This window comes from Somniosus microcephalus, chromosome 12 (assembly GCF_052327205.1).
Source record: "Somniosus microcephalus isolate GS21.2 chromosome 12, FLI_Smic_1.0, whole genome shotgun sequence".
NCBI classification, from domain to species: domain Eukaryota; kingdom Metazoa; phylum Chordata; class Chondrichthyes; order Squaliformes; family Somniosidae; genus Somniosus; species Somniosus microcephalus.
The window spans coordinates 46,792,619-46,817,025 of NC_140998.1; the positions used below are offsets into that span (position 1 = coordinate 46,792,619).

The following is a 24,407-nucleotide window of genomic DNA, read 5'->3' on the forward strand; positions in this document are numbered from 1 at the left end:
CAGCCTCTCCACTCCCTCCTGGCCTAGGACCAGCTGCCCTCTTTGATGTGATGGATGGGCGGGATTGGCATGGGCACAAATTCTGTCGAGTTTGAAGTGCAACAACTGTGAGTGCCACTCCAGCTCGAACTCCTCAAAGAGAGGGAGCACCAATGAAGCCATGCCACAACTGTGCCTTCCGTGCATTGGACAACTGTGCCACAAGACACTGGATCCAGCCCTGTATCACCACGTCAGGTCAGTTAGGAGGGTTTTGTGAGTTTATTTAAACTATGGAAACCCAACATTTCAGTAATGGTGGGAGGAAACTGGAGTAATTCAGCCAAACGACAAGAAATGCACTGACTGTGTTAGAAATCGAAGTGGATTTTTGCTCCAGATATAAGCAGCCTATAAGGATGCTGCAATAACATTTTACAAAAGATAAACTACTGTTATTGTTTATACATGCCCAGAGAGTTCAAGGTCCAATTAGATTGATGTGGCAGAAGAATGTTGTATCTTACATGTTGCACATTTAAGATTTTAAATTAAATTTAACTTGCAGAAAAATGAGCTTTTTCTGCTCCCATTACTAGGCTGTAAATGAATCAATCTATCCTACATAAATAAAACATTTTCCTCGGTCCAAGCCTCAGTTTGCCTCCTCCATCTCAGCCCCAGCACTGTTCTCCCCACTCTCTCTCAGCCCAGCTTGTTCCCTCTCTCACCCTGAGCCTAGCCTCCTGCTCCCATCCACAAGCAATGCTATGGGAGGTGAACTAGTCAGATTAAAAAACCCCACAAAGTCAGCAAAACACATCAAAAGTATACTAGAAATGCCATTCGTTACACTGAAACAGAACAGAATAAGAAAAGATATTCATAAAAGTTAACACGCTCCAACTGTAGCAGGCTCTCATCTTTCCATTTATGCAACTGACACAAAGAAAAATTAGCCAAGTGTTAACACCAAGAAAACCACACTGATACATAGAAACAAATGGAAGAGGAAGAAAAAGATAGTGTAACATTTGCAAGTGTATGTTTCCAAGACGCTGAAAAAAAACTTACATATTGCCATTGGGAGGAAAGATGTGCTCAGATATTCAATGATATCCTTGTGAAGAAATGGAGGGAACGTTGCTAAAGTGGAAATCATGGTGTAAGGTAAAGTACTCAGAATATCATCACTGAGGAATGGCAGCAAGCATGTTGTCGTATAAAATATGGACTGTCCCAAGTCTGTTTAAAAGAAAAGAAACAAAAATAAATACAAAGCAATCCTAATAAACACAGCAATTTGCCAGAAAAAACACACAAGTTTGGATCAGGATTCCAATATTAATTTGCCATATATATTGGTATCTTAGCCACTCGTAGTGCAACTGTGTCTAACTCCAAACATTTCACAATTCAAAATGTGATCTTGTAGAAGAGGTTGTTAGTGTGTACCAACATGCAAGACTGACAAAAACTTGTGTACTGAATAATGAAATAATTAATTGGAGGACATTTGTATCTGAAGCATGGAAGCATTGTTCTTTGATCAGGAATGCGATGTAAGGAGTTAAGTGAATGGATTTGGTATATTGGAATTATATGCTTGGGTCAGGGGCAAAGTCACTCAGCGAAACAATGGCCCAGATTTTGCTGTAAAAACAACAGTGAGGCTAACAGCGCTCACTGTTATTTATGCGCAAATCGGACAGCGTGGAAATCTGGCAGTTTTGTCTGAGATGTGCTGCTCCTCCGTAAGCTGCGCATAAACAGCATCTTGCCATCTGGCTCCCCGTTCAGATGAATTAAATGGCATGAAGTTCTGCACTAACATCATAGATACGGACTAAACTCGCCCCAGAAAGTTAGGGCTTGTTCATTCCAGCCTAATTACCCTTTTAACACTGTGATAAGTCTTAATTACTGCCAAACAAACTCTCTGGCACTGAAAATTAAATTTCACAAATGTCGAGTTTCATTCCTTCAGCTTTTAATTATTGGAGATTTTTTTTTTTTTTTTTAAAAAGCTTTTTTTTTTACCTTCTCTTTCTGTCTCTTTTTTCTCTCTCTCTTTTAATCCAATCTTTCTTTCCCTCTCTTTGGGCTGGATTTTACCGGGTCCCACCGGAAGGTCGGGATTCCCAGCACGCTGTGGAGTTTCCGCGTGCATGTGATGCCAGAGGCAGGTTCCGCGCCCGGAACTCAGCCTGATTGACAGGCTGGCTTCCAGTCAGGCGGGGAATGCGGAACAGGAGGTCGCAGGATGAGGCAGGTGCTGGGCCCAGGATGCTGGGGGAGTTGGTTGGGGGTCAGATCCCCAGGGAGTGCGGGCTGATGGTGGGGAGCTTGGGGGACTGGGAGGAAGCTTTCCTGCTCCTCCCAGCACACAAGCATTGCTCCCCGAGGCTGAGGCCGCCTCTTTGCACCACCGGGAATCCCGAGCCCCGGGATCCCCAGCCGCCTGCAGTAAAACCTGCAAAGCAGGTTAAAGTAGAGGCTTCTGGCCTCATTCACATATGTAAATTGCCAACCCGGCTCCCGAGGGCGCAAAGCAACTAGCGCCTGGACGTGGCGCCGCCAACACCTCCCGCGAAATTCAGCGGAAGGTTGGCGGCGGCGGTATCCGTTAGCGCCACGTGGCACTGCCGGCGATGACGTCATCGCCGTGCGCAGCGCCCTGGCAGCGATCTTCGGTAGCTCCCCGACTTACCGCCGGACACCATGTCCGACAGGGTCAGGGGGGCCTACCTGCGGCTAGGGCAGCGCTAATTAAAGGCGAGGTGCCGGGCGACCATTTTTGTTGCTGGCCGCCTGCCCATACCTGCCCGCTTTGCTGTCCCCAACCTTCTGTGAAGCCCCCCCGCCCCCCCCCCCCCCCGCGGAGTGCCGGCAGCACTCCGTGAGCCCAGCACTTCTCGAGTGCCGGGCTCTTTTGCCAGCTCTCTGATCCCTGGTGGCCCAGCTGGGCCCCGGACCGCGCAGCACAAGGCCCCTCCCCTTTAAGAAGGGGAGGAAGGCCTGTAATACCGCGGCGCGATGTGCCGCAGCGCCATGTAGCACCACAATATTCCCTCGCAGTGCCCCAAGAGGCGCTACCACTCAATTTCGGCTGCGGGGGCGCTAATTTTTTCGGGGAGCTAAAAGTAGCACCCTGGCGAAGTTAGCGCCCCTAAGGGGGCGCGACTCAATTTTTCCCCCCTAGCCTTTATTTTTTTTCTGCACCTGATTTGACCTTGAATTCACTATTCTAGCTTACACTTCCTGGTTCAGACTCTGCGTTGTTATTAACGATTCTTCAATCTGATTGGTTAATGAGATGCCCTGTAGAGGGCGCCGCACTGTTTGGATGTCCCACTGACAGCAACTTGCCATGCAAAACCCCATAGAAAATCTACAGGCAAGTCTAATGCATGGTGCCACTCACAGCAAAATCTGGCCCATGGTGTGAACAATATGCATCCATCTTTGGTACCATATCACAAAAAGAACCCTAAACAATGCAAATACCTTAGATAAACTATTGCTTTATCAAATGAATTTAAATGTTAACATCTTAGTAAGTTGATTATGGGTTGAAGTCACAGCACTGGCTGACATCCAAATCTGGCAAACACATGCACAATTAATTTTAGTACTTTTCATTCAGGGTTTGCCAATTGTGGCTCCTCACAACAACATGGTATCTCACCTCAGTTGGAGACAGGTTGTTAAAAAGCATGCCTCCAACTGGTTGAATATAGACTGCTGTCAGAAATTACATCGAAGACTATAGGCACAGCTATCGGCAGAACTAAATGCCGTTTGTGTAAAGTCTTTACTTTAATGTTCAACATGCTTCTGAAGTTTCTGCTTTCTATCAAAATTATTCTCTAGTTCAAAGGCTCCCGCTGTAAACTATTAACATTTCAATCAGGAGTGAAGCAAATGCACTCCACTGACATTAGGGAAAGAATCTCACTCTGTGCTGCCATAAACTGGCACGGACTTTAGCACATTAAAATAAATAGCAGCTGGTGTGGCAACATTCAGTAAAACTCCTCCTGTCGGACATCAACAGCATATATTTTGGACTCTAGTGGAATCAAGGGATATGGAAATCGGGCGGGAAAGTGGAGTTGATGTCGATGATCAACCATGATCTTATTGAATGGCGGAGCAGGCTCGAGGGGCTGTATGGCCGACTCCTGCTCCTAATTCTTATATTTGTGATATGGAATGGTTGGATGGGAGCTTGTATGAGCAATCTCCAACATGGGGAGTTATTGATCTGATCTCAGCCATCACGGGGAGGTCAGATACCAAGCAGAGGTCACACAATTCCCCAAAGGGAGGAATGAAGGCACATCAAAGGGAAATTCACCCAAGAATACTTTCAGCAATCTTGTAGGTGGCTTCCGAGCACCACTTGTCGACACACACAGACACACGCTGTGGATGGTGTGCAGCAAAGGGAGACACAGAATGTAAAATGCAAGAAAATACCTTTAAAAAAAGAAAGTCCCAAGTGGATAAAGCAATAATTTATAAATCATTTGCTAACGAACAGAATCAATTCAAAATTTAAATTAAAATGGGAAGTGAAAGTTTTTGGCCTAGAAACAATGAGTAAACAATGGCCTGGATATTCCAATCCCTACGGGTGTGTACGCACTGTGTACCCACCTGTAGGGACATCGGAAATGCTCTTGACAGATCGGACGCCTGCCCTGGAGAAGGGCCTCTACGGGGGGGAAGAGTTCCGCTTTCTGGATAACCTCCGCCCGCAGAAAACCCTTAGAAATCTTACGCCTGGTAAAAAGAGGCGTAAGGCCTGCTTTTACCAGGATAAGAGTTGAAAAAAAATAAAAAAAATTCAGTCACTTCTCATTTAAAAATACTTTAAAAAATGTAAGTTTATTTTTAGCCTCGTAAAAAAAACTTCAATTTTTTTTCAAAAAATTAAACTTTTGTTTAAAATATTTAATTTATTGTAATTTCAACTAATTTTAAAAAGGTGATGTTTTTTAAAATTTATTTAAAGTTTTACTATGTTTTTTCATTGATTTTCATTCATATATTTGACAGGTTTATCTGTCAAGTGTATGAAAGGAGATTCCCTTCTTTGATTGGCTCCCCATGGTCCACGTGATCCCAGGGACGCTTGCGAACCGCATGCACCTCTGAGATACGTGGGCCCTGCACATTTCGAGTTGGAGAGGCCCAGGAGCGGAAGGGTACGCACCTCAAGAGCCCTCAGGTAAGTCCGTAGATTTTTTCCAGATCGGAGGCTTCCGCAGGCAGGAAGCATCCGATCGGAAAATACGGCCCAATGTGTTTTGCAGCTTATATTTTGGTACGGGTACAACCAACACTGTCACATTCAGTGTCATAAAATCCTATGTAAATAGTACATTCTTTTTTCAAATTAAGGAATAGAAATATTGAAAGTTAAAACAGAATTATAAAATACATTGGTTTTCCTTTGTAGTTACAGTTGCTGTGCACTACAAACATTGACACAGATCAATACTAATTACTATTACTGAATATTGCACAGATATTTTAGCTTTTAATTATTGTTCCAAATCCCTGCAAAGTTTTATTGAATATTTTGATGCTCACACTTTCCAGAATCCAGTTGCATATAAATGCACACATGCATGTAAGTGATAAGCAATGAATAACACATCCACGGCTTGATTTAGAGATTTCTTTTCCTTCATGAAAGGAGAGATTTATTTGCTGCAAAACTATTGATTTTGCTGCCTGACTTTCAGTGGTCTGAACCTATAATACCTGTATCTAAACCGTAGGGGAATTTTGAAAATAAAGCTGTGTAAAATGCTCGGAAAGCCCAAATATCAGAAATGGAGATATAAAACTGGTATTTTCCCAAAAGGAATTCCCACTTATATAGCGACCACCGCTTACCGTGTTGGCCGTGTTGTAGCAAAGGAACCAGGTCAAGCAGGGTCACCAGTGTCACATAGAGGCCTTGATAGTCCAATGAAGGGTATTCTGAAAGCTGTGCATCACGACTTTGCTGATTACGCTCAGAGGGAGCATCACGGAGGACGCTGTAAAGGAGGGAGCGAGTAACAGTAGGGTTGATGGAACTGACTTGTGGTCTTAGGGATGGGGTGAGTGGGAATGGCACAGGAAAAAGACACATAGTCATGGGCACTGTCAAATTGGAGCCATCCTGGTTGTCCTTCCTCCCTATGCGGGACAAAATGCTGTTTTGGAACAAAGAAAAAAAAGAGACAACAAAGACACAAAGAACAGCACATTACATTAAAATGACACTACAGACAACATAATAAAATACCAGATCAAAAGAGCACATAGGATCCAATCCCAAAAAAATAAAGAAAATCAATTATGTTATGAATATACTGCAGTAACATTCTGATATGCACATTTGGAATGGAATCAAAATTACTTAATTATTGCATCCTATGTGCTATCTGGTAAGAAGGAGCAAATAAATATAATGACATGTTTTAGGTGCCACCTCCATGTAAAGTTTCTTATATGAAAATCAAATAAAAGGCAATATAATTACCTAAAGAATGCAGAAGGAGTTGTATTTGAGAACAGCAGTTTATACAACAGCAAGTAGGCATAGCTGGTTTTTAAAGTAGAGTTCAAGGTAATTTGGGTGTGATGAATCTCGCTGAAGTCTTCTAGTCTACATAACTAGATTATTAACTAAGTCCTAAATGTTCACCTGATGCAAAAAAAATTCATTAATTTACTCTGCTACATTTTTCAGGAAAGGTTTTTAATACACTTGCCCTGAAACAAAATGATATTGATATGCTTATCATTTTTTATCCTTAAACCAAACAATTGAAATTAAATCATCCATACTGCTACGCTGTTTTTATCTGCATTAATTGGTTACTTGCTGTTAAATTCACTGTTAATTATTAATAATTTCACTGCTGCCACCATCATAAAGTGCTTTGCTACTCCTGATAAACCAAGAGTAGCTTCTCTGGCTAAGCCTATACTTTTAGTTATTCTATCCATTTCTCTTCCCCTCATACCTCAAAGCAAACAACCTGCTTTCAGACTTCCGCTGCTCTGTAACCAGGCGCATGAGAGTGACCCATGGTGATCTATCCACCAATTTTCAGTTCTTTTCTGTTGGAAAGTCACTCAACTCTGCTCACTGTGCACCTAACTGGAGGGTACTGCCCATCTGTAGCAGTGTTTGTACATCTGCAGCTGCTCAGTAACGTTTTCAGGAATAATCAGATGCTGCAAAACAGATGCTGTAGTTCTATACCTCCATTTTTAATGACTATAAATCAAAGAGATATCTCATATTGTACACTAGAAAGCAAACTCAAAATCTTCAATGTGCAACACAATGGGACTGCACACTGATAATTCAATTCACTGTGTTATAGAGTAGGAGAAATTGGGTTTGTGCCTATGATTATTCACATGTTGAGTTCCTGATCTCAGTAAGGAAATATGGCTGGGAAGGCCAAGCACTTCCACATGGGGAAGGAGGAGTGAGTCAGCGGATGAGTCACCTCAGGGTGCTCTCCTCACCTTTGGATCAAGAACAGCATTACAAAAGACCTGGGACCAGTTTACCTGCCCACTCAGCCCAACCACTGGACAACCCGGGGAGGAAACAAAATTGAAAAAATAAAGAAGAATGGATTTATGGCACTACACCTATTTTTCCAATGACTTCAACTACAAGGGTAACACATAAAAAAAGCTTTAATTTATGAACTTCACTACAAAAGATTTATGAAAACATCATTTAGTCACTATTGGTATCTTTTACCTTCACTAAATATGTGCTCAGTAGCTATACAAGTCTCTGTCCCAAAATAATTCATTCACAAGGGGGTGGCACCTATGAAACATGTTTAAGGAGAAGAATAAACATGTGTGTTTGATATGTAAATCTCTAAACAGCACATGTTTATCACACCAAAATAATGTCTGTATGTAAATTATGATACTGTGACAGTATCATTAAGGGTAATGAATTTTAACAGATATGTGATTTAGTAAAAAAATATAGAATTCTAAGATGTAACTAAACTACGTTTGTAGGAGTCATAAAAGAATATATACTAAAGATCAATGACTGATAGCATATGTTTATGAACTAATGGTAATGGTAGTTTATGTATGCTATTGATTGTTCCATAAGATTTACTGAAATAAAAGGTTCTTTTTTATTTTCTGTAATACAAACACTATTTTGTTCTCTCTAAATGTGACCGCATTATTTAAGTACAGTGATAATAAGACAAAAAGTTGTGCATGATTGGTAAGTAAAATGCTCTGAGATTTTAAATACAGCGATGAACATCTGAAGTGCAAAACATTGCAGGAGTCTCTCAAAAGTCCACAGCAAATTCTTAGTAGTAGGTGTAGCCAAGGTCACATATACCAAACATAAGAATTTTCATGTCACATTTTGAGATTCAACCTCCTGGGCTTGATGCTTTCCAGTACAGCATTTTGTCTCTCTTCAATAATGATTTATGAATTGCTTTCAAGGAGACAAATGCAGTACCTTTTAATTGGACCAACACACAAGTTAAAACATACAAGAATCAGGATCATTAACTTAAAAAGGTGTATAATGAAACTTTAAATATCTGCTTTTGTTATCATACATTAGTCAAGCTTTTATCAGTCTGGCAACCCTTAATCTAAATTGTTGGCCCAATAAAAGGTATCACACCAGTTAGTTTGTCTATCCTGTTTCATATGGACAAATTATTTTATGAACAGTTTTACAACTTTACTGGGGTTTGAAGTCATCCGTTAACATTATATGAACATGGAAGCAGTTGCATGCAAGAAAATATTAATTTTAGAAAGTATCAGAAGCTTGTGTGATTACAAACACATTTTGAAAGCTGCAAAGGAAATTCTGTATTTAAAATGGTTAATGCACAACTTTTTGCCCTCATACTTTTTACAAAATCAGCAATGTAATATTAGATAATAAACACATCTCTATACTTCCAAGCACTGTAGAGTCATTTAATGAATGTACTTGTTAGATTAAACCCCTGATATAACAGAACTCTATAGCTCAATTGTTAAAAAAAATTCTATTTCAGCATTTCAGTCATTAAAATAATGAACCTCTAAAATAGGTTTTAATCAACATATTAAATATTAATTTAAATACTAAAACTCAATTGAACACGTTTATCAAAAAACACAACTTTACATTTGGTAAATTGACAGAAAAGCTGATTGGAATGTTTTACGTATGTATGCATTTACGGGTAACTCCTTCAACACAGTTCCTAAACCCAGATAACTTTATATCAAGGGTTGATATAATGCAACCTAGGCTTCACTTGCAATAGGTATAATTAGCTGAACTCAGGATTTCTAGATCTCAGTAATAGGATACCAAGAGTCAACATTATATGCTTTTATTTCCAGAATGGATGTACATAACCCAATGGTTGCAAAGTTGTACAGAGTTATAGGCAGTCTTAAGTTTAATAATAATAAAAAATAATTTTGTACAGGTTGAACCCCGGTAATCCGGCACCTTCAGTGGTCCGGCACGAGGAAGGTCCTGCTGTCACATTCCCTCCCTGGGATGGGTCCGGCTCGGGTCCCGGGACCGCCGCCGGGTCAGGATCAGCGCCTGGACCGCGCAGCATCACCGACGGCTCGGCGGAGCGATGGAGCCCGAGCAGCCCGTGGGCGGCGGCAGCACAGGGAGGGCAGCAGCAGGAAGAGGAGGAGCAGGTGCTGGCGGTGTTTGTGGTGACTTTCAACACCTTCAGTGGTTCGGAATTTTCAATGGTCCGGCACTATCCTGGTCCCGAGGGTGCCGGATTACCGGGGTCCAACCTGCACTCTGACTATAAGATCATTGGTTATGAATTCAAACCCCCCTGGTGAGTCATCCCACCTTATTGTGACATTGCATTTCAAGGACCACTTTTATGTTATTAATATAATAATGGATAATTCTAATATAAAAATGTAAAATCTATGGGGCCATGCAATGTTAAATTCTCACACCAAAGGAGTATGGTGATCAAATATATATAAATATGGAGTTGAGGTTGAAGATCAGCCAAGATCTTATTGAATGGTGGCGCAGGCTCGAAGGGCCGAACGGCCGACTCCTGCTCCTATTTCTTATGTTCTTATAAAAGTGCTAAATCCTAAATTTATACCATCTGTTCCATTGTCAAATTTACATGGCCCTATTTTTCCAAGTTATCTGTTGTACAGAAGACGCCTTGAGCTGTGCAAACTATGTGAAGAGCCTGGCCGTGATTCAGCAAATGACAACATAAAGAATGCAACAGTTTATTGGAAGGAACATTTATCCAACAGTAAATTTGAAGGTTTGTGTTTAGAATTTTTCTTAATTTGCATTATAAGTTTTATGTTTAATTTACATTGTTGCTCTAGAATTGAAAATGTTTTGATTTGGATTGGGGATTGACTTTAAAGAACAGTACATAAAATGGTTCTTTTTTTCTAATCTGGCATAAAAACTGTCAATTACTGTACCTCCAGGATTTGTCTAACAAAAGGCATCATCTTTGTATTTTACTTATCACCACTATAGTAATGGCAACGGCTATAAATTCATTTTCTTTTTTGCCCCCAATTTCTTTAAAATAATTTATGCTCTTGGCTGCTAATCAAGTCTAGAGCTGACAGTACCAGGAAATACAACATCTTCCACTCTGCATCTAGTATCAACATCAAGCGCTCCCATGCCAGATAAAGCACAGGAGAGATGCAATGTAAAGCTTCTCCCACACTAAACCAACAAGGTGTCCAAAGTCCAGCTTCTGAACTGCACCCTCTATTACAGCCTTCTGATTTCTCCAACGTTGCCTAATTCCAACAATTTCTTCCTAGTTAAAAGGATTTTTTTTTCTTATTTTGATTGACTGCCATGTATCCACTAGAGACTGGATGGAGGCAGTCCAAACTCAACTCACTAAGGGCCTATAACAGCGATCAGAATCAGAAGACTCCGCCTACTTGCCGAGATTTGGCTTCAAGCCATAAAACAGAAGTGAAAGCAGTGGCAAATCATGTGCCCCCTAGTTCGCAGTTCTCCATCACCAATACTACAAAAAATACTTTTTCATTATTATTTTGGTCCTCATTTTTGAGTTATGGGTAACTTTTTAAATTTCCCCACCCATCCCCTCATGCCACGTACCATTTACCATGAAAGGGTAAAATCTGTTCCCAAACTTCTACTAATACTGTTGTGTAATTACTAACTATAAAATGTATAACAGCAGCCTGGAGAGACTTCCATATCAATTGTCCCTCCTTGAAAAGAGTCTCCATCACATAACTTTCTAACACTGGTAGTGCACCCAAATCCTATTCAAATGTTATTTGCCATAAGGACATCTAGGAGGAAAAATTGAGTCGCACCCCCTTTGGGGCGATAACTTCGCCGGGCCGCTACTTTTAGCGTCCCGAAAAAATTAGCACCCCTGTGGCCGAAGTTCATCGGTAGCACCCCAAGAGGGAAGCAGGGCGCTATTGGAAGCGCCCCGCCTCCCTCTTGGGGTGCTGCGAGGGAATATCGCAGCTCTATGTGCCACGGTACTACAGGCCTTCCTCCCCTTCTTAAAGGGGAGGGGCCTTGCGCAGCGCGACCCGGGGCCCAGCTGGGCCACCAGGGAACAGAGTGCCGGCAAAAGAGCCCGGCACTCAAGAGACGTGCCAGGCTCACGGAGCGCAGCCAGCACTCCGCGGGGCGGGGGGGGGGGGCGGCTGTAGAGGAGGTCGGGGATGGCAGAGGGGGCAGGTGCTGGCAGGCAGCCAGCAACAAAAATGGGCGCCCGGCACCTCACTTTTAATTAGCGCCGCCCCAGCCGCAAGTAGGCCCCCCTGACCCCATCGGACATAGCGTCCAGCGGTAAGTCAGGGGGCGATACCGAAGATTGCGGCCGGGGTGCGAGTGGGGCGCTGCACACGGCGATGACGTATCACCGGCGGCACAGTGCCACGGGGCTCCAACGGTTACCGCGGCCCCCAACCTCCCGCTGAATTTCGTGGGAGGCGTTGGCGGCACCACGTCCGGGCGCTAGTTGCTTTTTGCCCCGTTAGCACCCTACTCTCTAACATTTTTAAGTGTGATTTTCTTTCCAGGCTTTGTTTCATGTGTTACTTTGCTACCATAATACATTTTAAAGAGCTCCTAACTGAGATCCTAGAACTGTTTGCTGTCTCCAGGTTGTGAAAGGCCTAGCTATCCCATAAAAATTTTAAACAAAAATTACAGTGTAATACTTTATATTTAATCTACACAACTTACTTCCATGAGTCTGTTTTTAGTATTTCTTATACACAGTAAACCCACATTTTAAGATTTGATGGGTTTTACTTGCCTGCAACAGCTATTAACTGTTTTGGCGAGATTGTTAATTTAATTTGTTTGTGACCAGATAATGATGCCTCAACCCTTTTAACTGGCTGAAGCACATGAAAAACTGACAGAGTGAAAGTGCACTAATGCGGTATTAGCATACCAACGTATTAACGCATTCATACGAAATCCCTTTGTCGACTATTTTAACAAAGGCCTTCCTTGTCTCCATGGCTCACGGTTGTGGCATGATTTCATCCCATTTCTATTTTCTCATGTATTTCAGCCAGCAGTAGCCAAAGAGTGCAATATCATCATCTGACAACAAAGATCTTTCCAAAGCAGTGAATGGCTACGAACAGGAAGAAGTATCCATATCAGTAACTGTTTTACTGGTTACATTAAATTATAAAATTCACTTACTGCTAGGGGACTAGCTATTGTATTAAATACAACTATTGCTGCCTGAAATTTCCTTCTGAATAAAATTAAAAATCATTTTGCTTGATGATTTATAGATAGAGAATGAAAATACTAAATGTCAGTGCCCTATCCCACTTTATAAAATATCTATGTAGCCAATTTTTTCAGTTACAAGTAGAAATAAAAATCAAGGCTTACCTTAATAATGTCTGTGAAAAGTACTTCAGTGTATTTGCTATATCAGTTCCAGATGGTACAGGATAAATGTTATGAAGAACACGATTGTGGTACTCTTGTAAATAACGGACCTTAGATGCAACTGAATAAGTGAGAATTTTGGAAAATGTCAGTTGTTTTAATAAATATTTCTGGCTACAAAGTATTTCAAAAATGTGTAAGAACTGTTTCAGACAAATATGATTTACAGCATTCTTATTTTCTTCCCACTTTTTAATCTCTTCCTTTCCTGACACATCCTGGATTATGGCTGCAGGAACACAGTCCTCCAGTAACTTACCCAAATGACTATACTTTACATGAGAGACTAGACAGTGAGTATCAACATGATATTCAACAATGAAGCCATCACAGTCCTTGACCATGTCCAAATTCATGCTTCTCCCACAATGAGTCAATGGATAACAAGCAAGAATGGGAACCCTGCCTGATTTCTCCCTTCTTTAGCCCAGTGATGGTGAAGCTATTGTAGCACCCTACAGGTGAGATCTGCTAACTCAGTCAAGACTGGGTTTGAACCAAGGGCCTTCCTTGTCTCCATGGCTCAGTACCATGCCAAACAATGCAGTTACGCACAAGTGCGTATGTGTGTGGGTGTATATGTAAGTTGTTAATTACCACTTTAAAGAGATTGTCATAAGGGCAAATACATTCAAATATGTACATAAATATACAGTACTTGAGTTGTTTAAAACATACAGCAAAAGAATTAACTATTTTGAATGGTATAATGTACTAGAGATAGCATGATCTTTTCAACAAGACATCACAGCACTAAAAGTCACATAACCATACCTCAGTTCCCAAAGCTTCAGCTCTTACGTTTTGCCATGAAAATATAATCGCAAGATGAGTAAGCAAATAACAATACAGCAGAATCAAAACATATGGCACAAATCACTCATGTCACACTGTGGATTTTTATGTTGAGATATCTGTCTATATTGCAAATTTGGTATGTTGCGTGTGTGTTCTATTTAAAACTCCTGTCAACTTGTCTATGGGACTTCTCATTATAAAAGTGTCTATATTTCCTTGCAATACTGGCTGTCACATAACATTCACTGTTTTGGCAACTATCCTGCAAGGTAATTTCCCCACAAATTACTAAAAATATACAGGACACAGCAAAGGCTACAGGCCCCGACTATATTAACCTCAAAAATTAACCCTTAACTTAGCAGTTCTAGCAGCTACAACAACGGCATCTACCTGACAATGTGGAAAATTGTCTACTCGGGTCCTGGCCAATAAAAGCAGGTCAAATCCAACCTGGCAAATTACCATCCATCAGCCTACTCCCAATCATCAGAAAGGTGCTGGAAGGAGTTGTCAGCAGTGCTTTCATGTGGCTATAACCTACTCACCGATACTCAGTTTGGGTTCCGCCAGAACCACTCGGCTCCAGACCTCATTGCAGCCTTGGTCCAAACATGGACACAAGAGCTGAATTCCAGAGGTGAGGTGAGGGTGATAGTCAAATGCTGCCTTGATGTCAAGGACAGAGTGTAGCACCCAGGATCCAATAAAACTGAAGTCAGTGGGATCAGGGGGAAATCTCTCCAGTGGCCAGAGTCATACCTTGCACAAAGGAAGATGGTTGTGGTCCTTGGAGGCCAATCATCACAGCCCCAGGATATCGCTGCAGGAGTTCCTCAGGGCAGTGTCCTAGGCCCAACCATCTTCAGCTGCTTCACCAATGGCCTTCCCTCCATCATAAGGTCAGAAGTGGAGATGTTAGCTAATGATTGCACAGTGTTCAGCTCCATTCACAATTCCTCAGATAATGAAGCAATCTGTGCCCGTATGCAGCAAGACCTGGACAACATCCAGGCTTGGGCTGATAATTGGAAAGTAACATTCACACATGTGCCAGGCAATGGCCATCTCCAACAAGAGAGAACCACCTCCCCTTCACATGCATCGGCATTACCAATGGCAATTGCCCCATCATCAACATCCTGGCAGGGGGAAGGGGTGGCAGTAACCATTGACTAGAAACCCAACTGTACCATATATGCCATAGTTACAAGAGGAGGTCAGGGGCTGGGTATTCTGCATTGAGTGGCTCACCTCCTGACACCCCAAAACCTCTCTACCACCTACAAGGCATAGAAACATAAAAACATAGAAGATAGGAGCAGGCCATTCGGCCCCTCGGGCCTGCTCCACCATTCAATGAGATCATGGCTGATCATCCAAACTCAGTACCCTATCCCTGCTTTCTCCCCAAATCCCTTGATCCCTTTAGCCTTAAGAAATATATCTAACTCCTTCTTGAATATATTTAATGAATTGGCCTCAACTGCCTTTTGTGGTAGAGAATTCCACAGGTTCACACCACTCTGGGTGAAGAAAATCCCCCTCATCTCTGTCCTAAATGGCTTACCCCTTATCTTTAGACTGTGACCCCTGGTTCTGGACTCCCCCGCCATCAGGAACATCCTTCCTGCATCTAGTCTCTCTAGTCACAGAATCACAGAAACCCCACAGCGCAGATAGAGGCCATTTCGGCCCATCGAGCCTGCACCGACGCATATCCCACCCGATCCCCGTCACCCCTACACCAACACATATCCCACCCTATCCCCGTAACCCCACGTATTTAATCCCCCTAACACTAAGGGTCAATTTATCATAGCCAATCAACCTAACCCGCACATCTTTGGACTGTTAGAATTTTATAAGTTTCAATGAGATCACCTCTCATTCTTCTAAACTCTAGCGAATATAAGCCTAATTGACCCAATCTCTCCTCATACGTCATTCCTGCCATCCCAGGTAACAGTCTGGTGAATCTTCGCTGCACTCCCTCCATGGCAAGAACATCCTTCCTCAGATAAGGCGACCAAAACTGCACACAATACTCAAGGTGTGGTCTCACCAAGGCCCTGTGCAACTGCAGCAAGACATCCTTGTTCCTGTACTCAAACCCTCTCGCTACGAAGGCCAGCATACCATTTGCCTTCTTAACCACCTGCTGCACCTGCATGCTTACCTTCAGCGACTGGTGCACAAGGACACCCAGGTCTCATTGCATTTCCCCTTCTCCCAATCTATTGCCGTTCAGATAATAATCTGCCTTCCTGTTTTTGCCACCAGAGTGGATAACCTCGCATTTATCCACATTATACTGCATCTGCCCAATCACCCAACCTGTCCAAATCATACTGGAGTTTCTCGGCATCCTCCTCACAGCACACACGCCCACCCAGCTTTGTGTCATCTGCAAACTGCACAAGTCAGGAGTGTGATGGAATGATCTTCACTTGCCTAGATGGGTGCAGCTCCAACAACACTCAAGAAGCACAACACTATCCAGGACAAATCAGTCCACTTGATCAGCACCCCATCCACTAGCTTAAACATCCACTCCCTCAACCACCGGTATACCATGGCTGCAAGGTGTCCTATCTACAAGCACCTCCCAAACCCGCAATCTCCACCACCTAGAAGGACAAGGGCAGTGGGTGCATGGGAACACCACCACCTCCAAGTTCACCTCCAAGTCACACACCTTCATTGCTGGGTCAAAATTCTGGATCTCAGGAGCATTGTAGGAGTACCTATACCACACAGAATGCATTGGTTCAAGAAGGCGGCCCACTACCACTTCCTCAAGGACAACTGGGGATGGGTGACAGCAACATCCACATCCCAAGAATGATTTTTTTTAACTTTTATGAAGCGTGGAGATGTTAATGGAGATAAAAATCATATTCCAAGAAAAATTCTAATCACAAAGACAACATAATGTTACAGAGCAGTTTCAGGTGTTTTTTGGCTGCAAAATCACTCATCTGGATTAATTTATTTCACTTGAATATCCACATCTGCCATGCACAAAACATGCCATAGTCAGTAGAGTGACAAGGTAACTATCTCTTTCAGTGTCATTGATTATAAAACACTTGGGACTTTGGCACTCACAAGTTGTGCGGTCTGCTTCACTTGAGATTTCTATCACATTGTACGCTGGCTATCCTATCTTTACTATTCATTTTTATAAAAATAAAAGGTGCATAATTTATGAAAGCCATATACACTGCACCTTCATTATAGCATGGTTTTTAACAGTCACCGATACTGAACATTATTGTAAATGCACGCTACAGTGATGACCCATGATAACTTCAAAAATAACATGAAAAAGTTAGACCTGCAGCAGCAGGTTACCCTAAAAACAAGAGCTCTCGTGAGGACTGGCTGCCTAAATGCTTAAATAATAACTGGCTGCATGTATGTGTTTACAATATTTCCTTAATTTTAATAATCAGGCTACATTCTCTCTTTCTTTTAACTCCCCTTCAGTGATCACTAATTTGTGGGGAAACTGGCATGTTTATGGGTCGAGCTTGAAAAATCAACACAGCTAAAAGCGTTTATAATCATCCACCTTAATGCAGCTTCCCTCATTACATCCCATTGTTGCCAATGGGCTGACCTTGGCAACTAAAGCAGTTACAGATCAGGGGAGGGTGGTAACATTAAGACTTGCAGTGCTAATTATTTTTTCTGCCTTCCAGATACGCGTGTAGAACAAAACTAAATCCACATAATTTTCTGAAATAGTCGCTATTAAATGCATAGTACATTTTTTTTTTAAGGTTTTGCGTTGTATTTGAGCCACATCTGGCCAGGCCCCTTAGCTTTTGGGGGCGACGGCTTCAACTGCATAATTACACCGTCTCCGACTAACGCCCCTTACTTTCTGCGGGTGCTCTGCGACCGTTGTGCAAGTTGCATACTTACACTGTTCCGCTTTCGTGGACATTTTTCCTCAATGGCGTTTGTCACAAACATCAAATACGCCACAGAGCATCTTCCAGTAGCTCGGGATCCTGGAGCCGACTGCAGCGCATGCGCGCGATCTGGGACTCGGCTGCCTCCGCGTTTGGTCCTGGACACTGAATGGCAGAATTAGCAGAGTGTCGTTAAACTTTCCATATCGTGCTCAGATAAACTGGAGAAATCAAATGCAAACAATGCGGAGGATTGCAATGATCCGGGATATTGCCATGTACAGGTTTCTATTGCACGGGTGGGATTTAGTTATGGGTCGGTCGAGGTTTTCAATCGCCATTCCCACTAATGATGATGATGGGATTGAGTTGGTTTTCGTATTGGGTGTGTTTTTTTATTTAAATGAAATGACACCTCACAGGCAAAATATTCGCGATCGGACTTTCATTTAAATCGTTCTGTAAAGCTGTTTAGAAAGTGTTATGTGACGTGTTTAGAAAGCAAAGAAAGAACATAAGTAGTAAGAGCAGGAGTAGGTCATACGGCCCCTCGAGCCTGCTCCGCCATTCAATAGGATCATGGCTGATCATCGACCTCAACTCCACTTTCCCGCCCAATCTCCATATCCCTTGATTTCCCCTAGAGCCCAAAAATCTATCTCAGCCTTGAATATACTCAATGACTGAGCATCCACATCACTCTGGGGTAGAGAATTCCAAAGATTCACAACCCTCTGAGTGAAGAAATTCCTCATCTCAGTCTTAAATAGCCGACCCCTTATCCTGAGACTATGCCCCCTAGTTCTCCAACATGCATTTACATAACGACTTTCACATTCTCAGGGTATCACAAGTGCTTTACCATGGTAATTTATGCAATCCCACAAACAATTATTAGATGAGTGACCAGTTCATCTGTTTTTTGGTGGTGTTGATTGAGGGATACAAGTTGGCCAGGATACCAAGGAACTCCCACACTCTGAATAGTTTCATGGGATGTTTTGCATTCAGTTTAACCTCTCATCCAAAAGGCAGCACCTGACACAAAGCATTATTCCCTCAGTACTGCTCTGAAGAATCATAGACTGATACAGCACAGAAGGAGGCTGTTTGACCCATTGTATCTGTGCCGGCTCTTTGGTAGAGCTATCCAATTAATCCCATTCCCCTGCTTTTTTCCCATAGCGCTGTAAATGTTTTCCCTTCAATTATTTATCCAATTCTCCTTTGAATGTTACGATTGAATCTGCTTCCAGCACCCTTTCAGGCAGTGTATTCCAGATCACAACAACTCAGTCCGACATGTTTTAAGGTGGAGGATGGGGTGCCAATCAAGCGGGCTGCTTTGCCCTGGATGGTGTTGAGCTTCTTGAGTGTTGTTGGAGCTGCACTCATCCAAGCAAGTTGAGAATATTCCATCACACTCCTGACTCGTGCCTTGCAGATGGTGGAAAGGCTTTGGGGAGTCAGGAGGTGCAGAATATCTAGCCTCTGACCTGCTATTGTAGCCACAGTATTTATGTGGCTGGTCCAGTTAAGTTTCTGGTCATTGGTGACCCCCCAGGATGTTGATGGTGGGGGATTCAGCTATGGTAATGCCATTGAATGTCGAGGGGCGGTGGTTAAATTCTCGCTTGTTGGAGATAGTCATTGCCTGGCACTTGTGTGACGCGAATGTTACTTGCCACTTATCAGCCCAAGCCTGAATGTTGTCCAGGTCTTGCTGCATGTGGGCACTGACTGCTTCCATCCACTCGGGGACCTTAAAACTGTGCACACTGCATATGCTTGGCTACACCCCTGCTGAATCGTGATCAGAAGTGAAACTCTGCCCGATTTTCTTCCCTTATGCAGAGGCACTCAGACCAATTAGAGTGTCTTTACTGTTGTCCCAGCTACAACAAGAACCATTGCATTTATAAAGAGCCTTTAAAGTAGAAGACTATTCCAAAGTGCTGTTAAGATCAACTAAGTTAACACAAGTCAGGTATCAAACCAGGTTTGTATCAGTGAGGAAACAGAAAAGACTGTATTATATTTAGCAGAACAGAATCAAACAAATAAATTACAGACATTTGAGCTTTCAGACACGGATTAATTGACATATGAGAGTGAGTTAAGGACAATAATTAATCAAGGAGTTCATATGATGTCATTATTCTCAAGTAATATGACATTAGACTCAGTCCCTGGCATCTGTTATTTTATATAATGTGCTATTTATCAATATTTATGTAAGGATGTGTGTTTTACAGGAAAATTAATTTCTGAAAATATGGATGATTACCTTTATATAATTATAAAACTATACATTTAATCAACATATTTTTAATGGGATTAAACAAAAATGTTCAGAAAGAGTATGATGACAATTTTAAATATATTTCATTTATCCACATCTATATATATAATAAATTTTAAATAATATTTAAATAGAATAACATTATTATTTTACTTCAACAGTGATAAAGCATTCACTCTATTTGCCAAATAACACTGAAGCTGCCCTATCATGATGGAACAATACTCTGCATTGTTTATGACATCTCATTGTACTTCAATTTTACTTCACTTTTAATGAAAGAAAAATAGAAATTGCAAATGGAAATTAGATTTAGTGCAACCAAAATATTTCTAATGTAAACACTGCAAATTGTGAAAAATTAAATGGCAAAAAATGGAAACAATAAACATAACCTTACAAGTAGTGTGCAAAATGAACCCCATTCAAAGGGAACTGTAATAAACATATGCTCTGGGCAGATGCAGAGCACCATTGAGGATTGTGGCAATCATTTCCTGCGCCTAGCTTCATAGACAACACTCTTTATGTTTTAGTTTATTCTGAAAATAATTAAACTTACTTGAAAGCATTAAGAGCACTGTATGCTTTCTTTTAAAAAATAAGGTAAGTGGAATTGATTTAATAAGCTCTTTATTATGAATCAGATTATAATGCATAACAATCCAATTTTAAATAATGAATAGTAGAAGCATTCTCACAAATCCCTATGGCCCTGATTTTTGTGGTAGGCATAACAGCGAGGCTCACAGTGCTCACCATTATTAAAGAGGAAATTGGACAACAACTGCTGGGGTCCGCACAAGCACAGTTAAACACGGAAATCTAGAAGTTGCTTTCCGATTTTCCCTGCTCCCCCACAAGCTTCCCTACACTGGTACCTCACCAGTAGATTTGACATTATAATGCATGAAGGGCGTGAAGTTGCAGTATTTGGTCACTAGGTGCCGATTAAACATGCCAGGAAAAGTTAGGGCTGGTGCATTCAGCTGTAAATGAATTTTTAATGGCATGTTAAGTCTTAATTACTGCCAAACAACTTCTCTGGTTCTGAAAATTTACTTTTACAAGTGTGGAGTCTCATTCCTTCAGAATTTAATTACTGTATTGTTGGAAAAAAAAAATTAAATAATTTTTTTTACTTTTTCTTTTTGTCTCTTATGTCTCTCTTAATCCCATCTTTATTTTGTCTTCTGTACATGATTTTACATTGAATTAAATATTCTAATATATACTTCCTAGTTTAGACATGCGTGGCTCAGTGAGGATTCGCTCACAGGGAATGGTAGCATAGTGGTATTGTCACTGGGCTAGTAATCCAGAGGCCTGGACCAATGATCCAGAGACGTGAGTTAAATCCTACCACGACAGCTGGGGAACTTAAATTCAGTTAATTAAATAAATCTGGAATGAAAAGCTAGTATCAGTAATGGTAACCATGAAACTATTGGATTGTTGTAAAAACCCATCTGGTTCACTAATGTCCTTTCGGGAAGGAAATCTGCTGTCCTTACCTGGTCTGGCCTATATCTGACTCCAGACCCACAGCAATGTGGTTTACTCTTAATTGCCCTCTGAAATGGCCCAGTTGTAACAAACCGCTACGAAACAAAATAATAAAAATGAAACCGGATGGACCCGGCATCGACCTCGGCACTGGCTACGGACATGGCAACGGCACACAGTCACGGCTGCAAAGTCCTCCTCACCAACATCTGGGGACTTCTGCCAAAATTGGGAGAGCTGACCCACAGACTAGTCAAGCAACAGCCTGACATAGTCACACTCACAGAATCATACCTTTCAACTAATGTCCCAAACTCCTCCATCACCATCCCTGGGTATGTCCTTTCCCACCGGCAGGACAGACCCACCAGGGGTGCAGGCACAGTGGTATACAGTTGGGAAGGAGTGGCCATGGGAGTCCTCAACATTGACCCCGGACCCCATGAAGTCTCATGGCTTCAGGTGAAGCAAGGAAACCTCCTGCTGATTACCACCTACTGCCCTCCCTCAGCTATGTTCAACACCACTTGGAAGAAGCACTGAGAGTAGCAAGGGCACAGAATGTACTCTGGGTGGGGGGACATCAATGTGGTGGACCATTAAACAACTAACGGGAAGAGGAGGCCCCGTGAATATCCCCATCCTCAATGATGGTGGAGCCCAGCACGTGAGTGCAAAAGACAAGGCTGAAGCGTTTGCAACCATCTTCAGCCAGAAGTGAAAAGTGGCTGATCCATATTGGCCTCCTGAGATCCCCACCATCACAGAAGCCAGTCTTCACCCAATTCAATTCACTCCACGTGATATAAAGATATGGCTGATACAGCAAAGGCTTTGGGCCCTGACAACATCCTGGCTATTGTGCTGAAGACTTGTGCTCCAGAACTAGCCGCACCTCTAGCCAAGCTATTCCAGTACAGCTACAACACTGACATCTATCCGACAATGAGGAAAACTGACCAAGTATGTCCTGTCCACAAAAAGCAGGACAAATCCAACCCGGCCAAATACCGCCCCATCAGTCTACTCTCAAACTCTCAATCATCAACAAAGTGATGGAAGGTGTTATCGACAGCGCTATCAAGCAGCACTTACTCACCAATAGCCTGCTCACTGATGCCCAGTTTGGGTTCTGCCAAGACCACTCGGCTCCCGACCTCATTACAGCCTTGGTCCAAACATGGACAAAGGAGCTGAATTCCAGAGGTGAGGTGAGAGTGACTGCCCTTGAGATCAAGGCAGCATTTGACCGAGACTGGCATCAAGGAGCCCGAGTAAAACTGAAGTCAATGGCAATCAGGGGGAAAACTCTCCACTGGCTGGAGTCATACCTAGCACAAAGGAAGATGGTTGTGGGGATTGAAGATCAATCATCACAGCCCCAGGACATCACTGCAGGAGTTCCTCAGGGCAGTGTCCCAGGCCAAACCATCTTCAGCTGCTTCATCAATGACCTTCCCTCCAACATAAGGTCAGAAGTGGGGATGTTCGCTGATAACTGCACAGTGTTCAGCGCCATTCACAACTCCTCAGATAATGAAACAGTTCATGCCCACGTGCAACAAGACCTGGACGACGTTCAGGCTTGGGCTGATAAGTGGCAGGTAATATTCGTGCCACAGAAGTGCCAGGCAATGACTATCTCCAACAAGCGAGAGTCTAAACACCGCCCCTTGACATTTAATGGCATTACCATTCCTGTATACCCCACCATCAACATCTTGGGGGTCACCATTGACCAGAAACTTAATGGACCAGCCACATAAATACTATGGCAACAAGAGCAGGTCAGAGACTAGGTATTCTGCAGCAAGTGTCTCACATCTTGACTCCCCAAAGCCTTTCTACCATCTACAAGGCACAAGTAAGGAGTGTGATGGAATACTCTCCACTTGCCTGGATGAGTGCAGCTCCAACAACATTCAAGAAGCTCAAGACCATCCAGGACAAAGCAGTCCGCTTGATTGGCACCCCCTCTACCACCTTAAACATTCACTCCCTCCACCATCGGCGTACCATGGCTGCAGTGTGTACCATCTACAAGATGCACTGCAGCAACTCACCAAGGCCTCTTCGGCAGCACCTCCCAAACCCGCAACCTCTTCCACCTAGAAGCACAAGGGTAGCAGACATGGGAACACCACCACCTCCAGGCTCCCCTCCAAGTCACACACCATCCTGACTTAGAAGTATATCGCCGATCCTTCATCATCACTGGGTCAAAATCCTGCAACTCCCTTCCTAACAACACTGTGGGAGTACCTTCACCACACGGGCTGATCGCCACCACCTTCTCAATGGCAATTAGGGATGGGCAATAAATGCTGGCCTTGCCAGTGTCGCCCACATCCCATAAAAACGAATACCCCAGAGGGCTGTGGAGGCTCAGAAAATTCCAAAGATCCACAACCCTCTGAGTGAAGAAATTTCTCCTCATCTCAGTCCTAAATGGTCGATCCCTTATTCTGAGACTGTGACCCTTGGTTCTGGACTCCCCAGCCAGGGGAAACATCCTCCCTGCATCTACCCTGTCAAGCCCTGTAAGAATTTTGTATGTTTCAATGAGATCACCTCTCATTCTTCTAAACTCCAGAGAATATAGGCCGAGTCTACTCAATCTTTCCTCATAGGACAATCCCCCATCCTAGGAACCAGTCTGGTGAACCTTCGTTGCACTCCCTGTATGGCAAGTATATCCTTCCTTAGGTAAGGAGACCAAATCTGTACACAATACTCCAGGTGTGGTCTCACCAGGGCCCTATATAATTGCAATAAGACATCTTTACTCTTATACTCAAATCCTCTTGTAATAAAGGCCAACATACCATTCGCTTTCCTAATTGCTTGCTGTACCTGCATGTTAACTTTT

At 42.6% G+C, this 24,407-nt stretch overlaps 1 protein-coding gene across 3 annotated transcripts in view; it reads right to left on the reverse strand.

Moving 5' to 3' along the window:
* Positions 1-17,914, reverse strand: part of unc79 (unc-79 homolog, NALCN channel complex subunit) — a 237,315-nt gene extending 219,401 nt beyond the window's left edge. For 2 of the 3 annotated variants that reach the window (XM_086002785.1, XM_086002783.1), the window contains exons 1-4: positions 17,741-17,914; positions 12,950-13,070; positions 5,890-6,194; positions 1,054-1,224 (exon numbers count right to left, since the gene is read on the reverse strand). In XM_086002785.1, the coding sequence (XP_085858911.1) occupies positions 1,054-1,224; positions 5,890-6,194; positions 12,950-13,070; positions 17,741-17,762 (619 nt within the window). In that variant the 5' untranslated portion in view covers positions 17,763-17,914. The remainder of the gene's footprint in view (positions 1-1,053; positions 1,225-5,889; positions 6,195-12,949; positions 13,071-17,740) is intronic. The other variant, XM_086002784.1, reaches the window with a different exon arrangement.
* Positions 17,915-24,407: the final 6,493 nt, after the last annotated feature.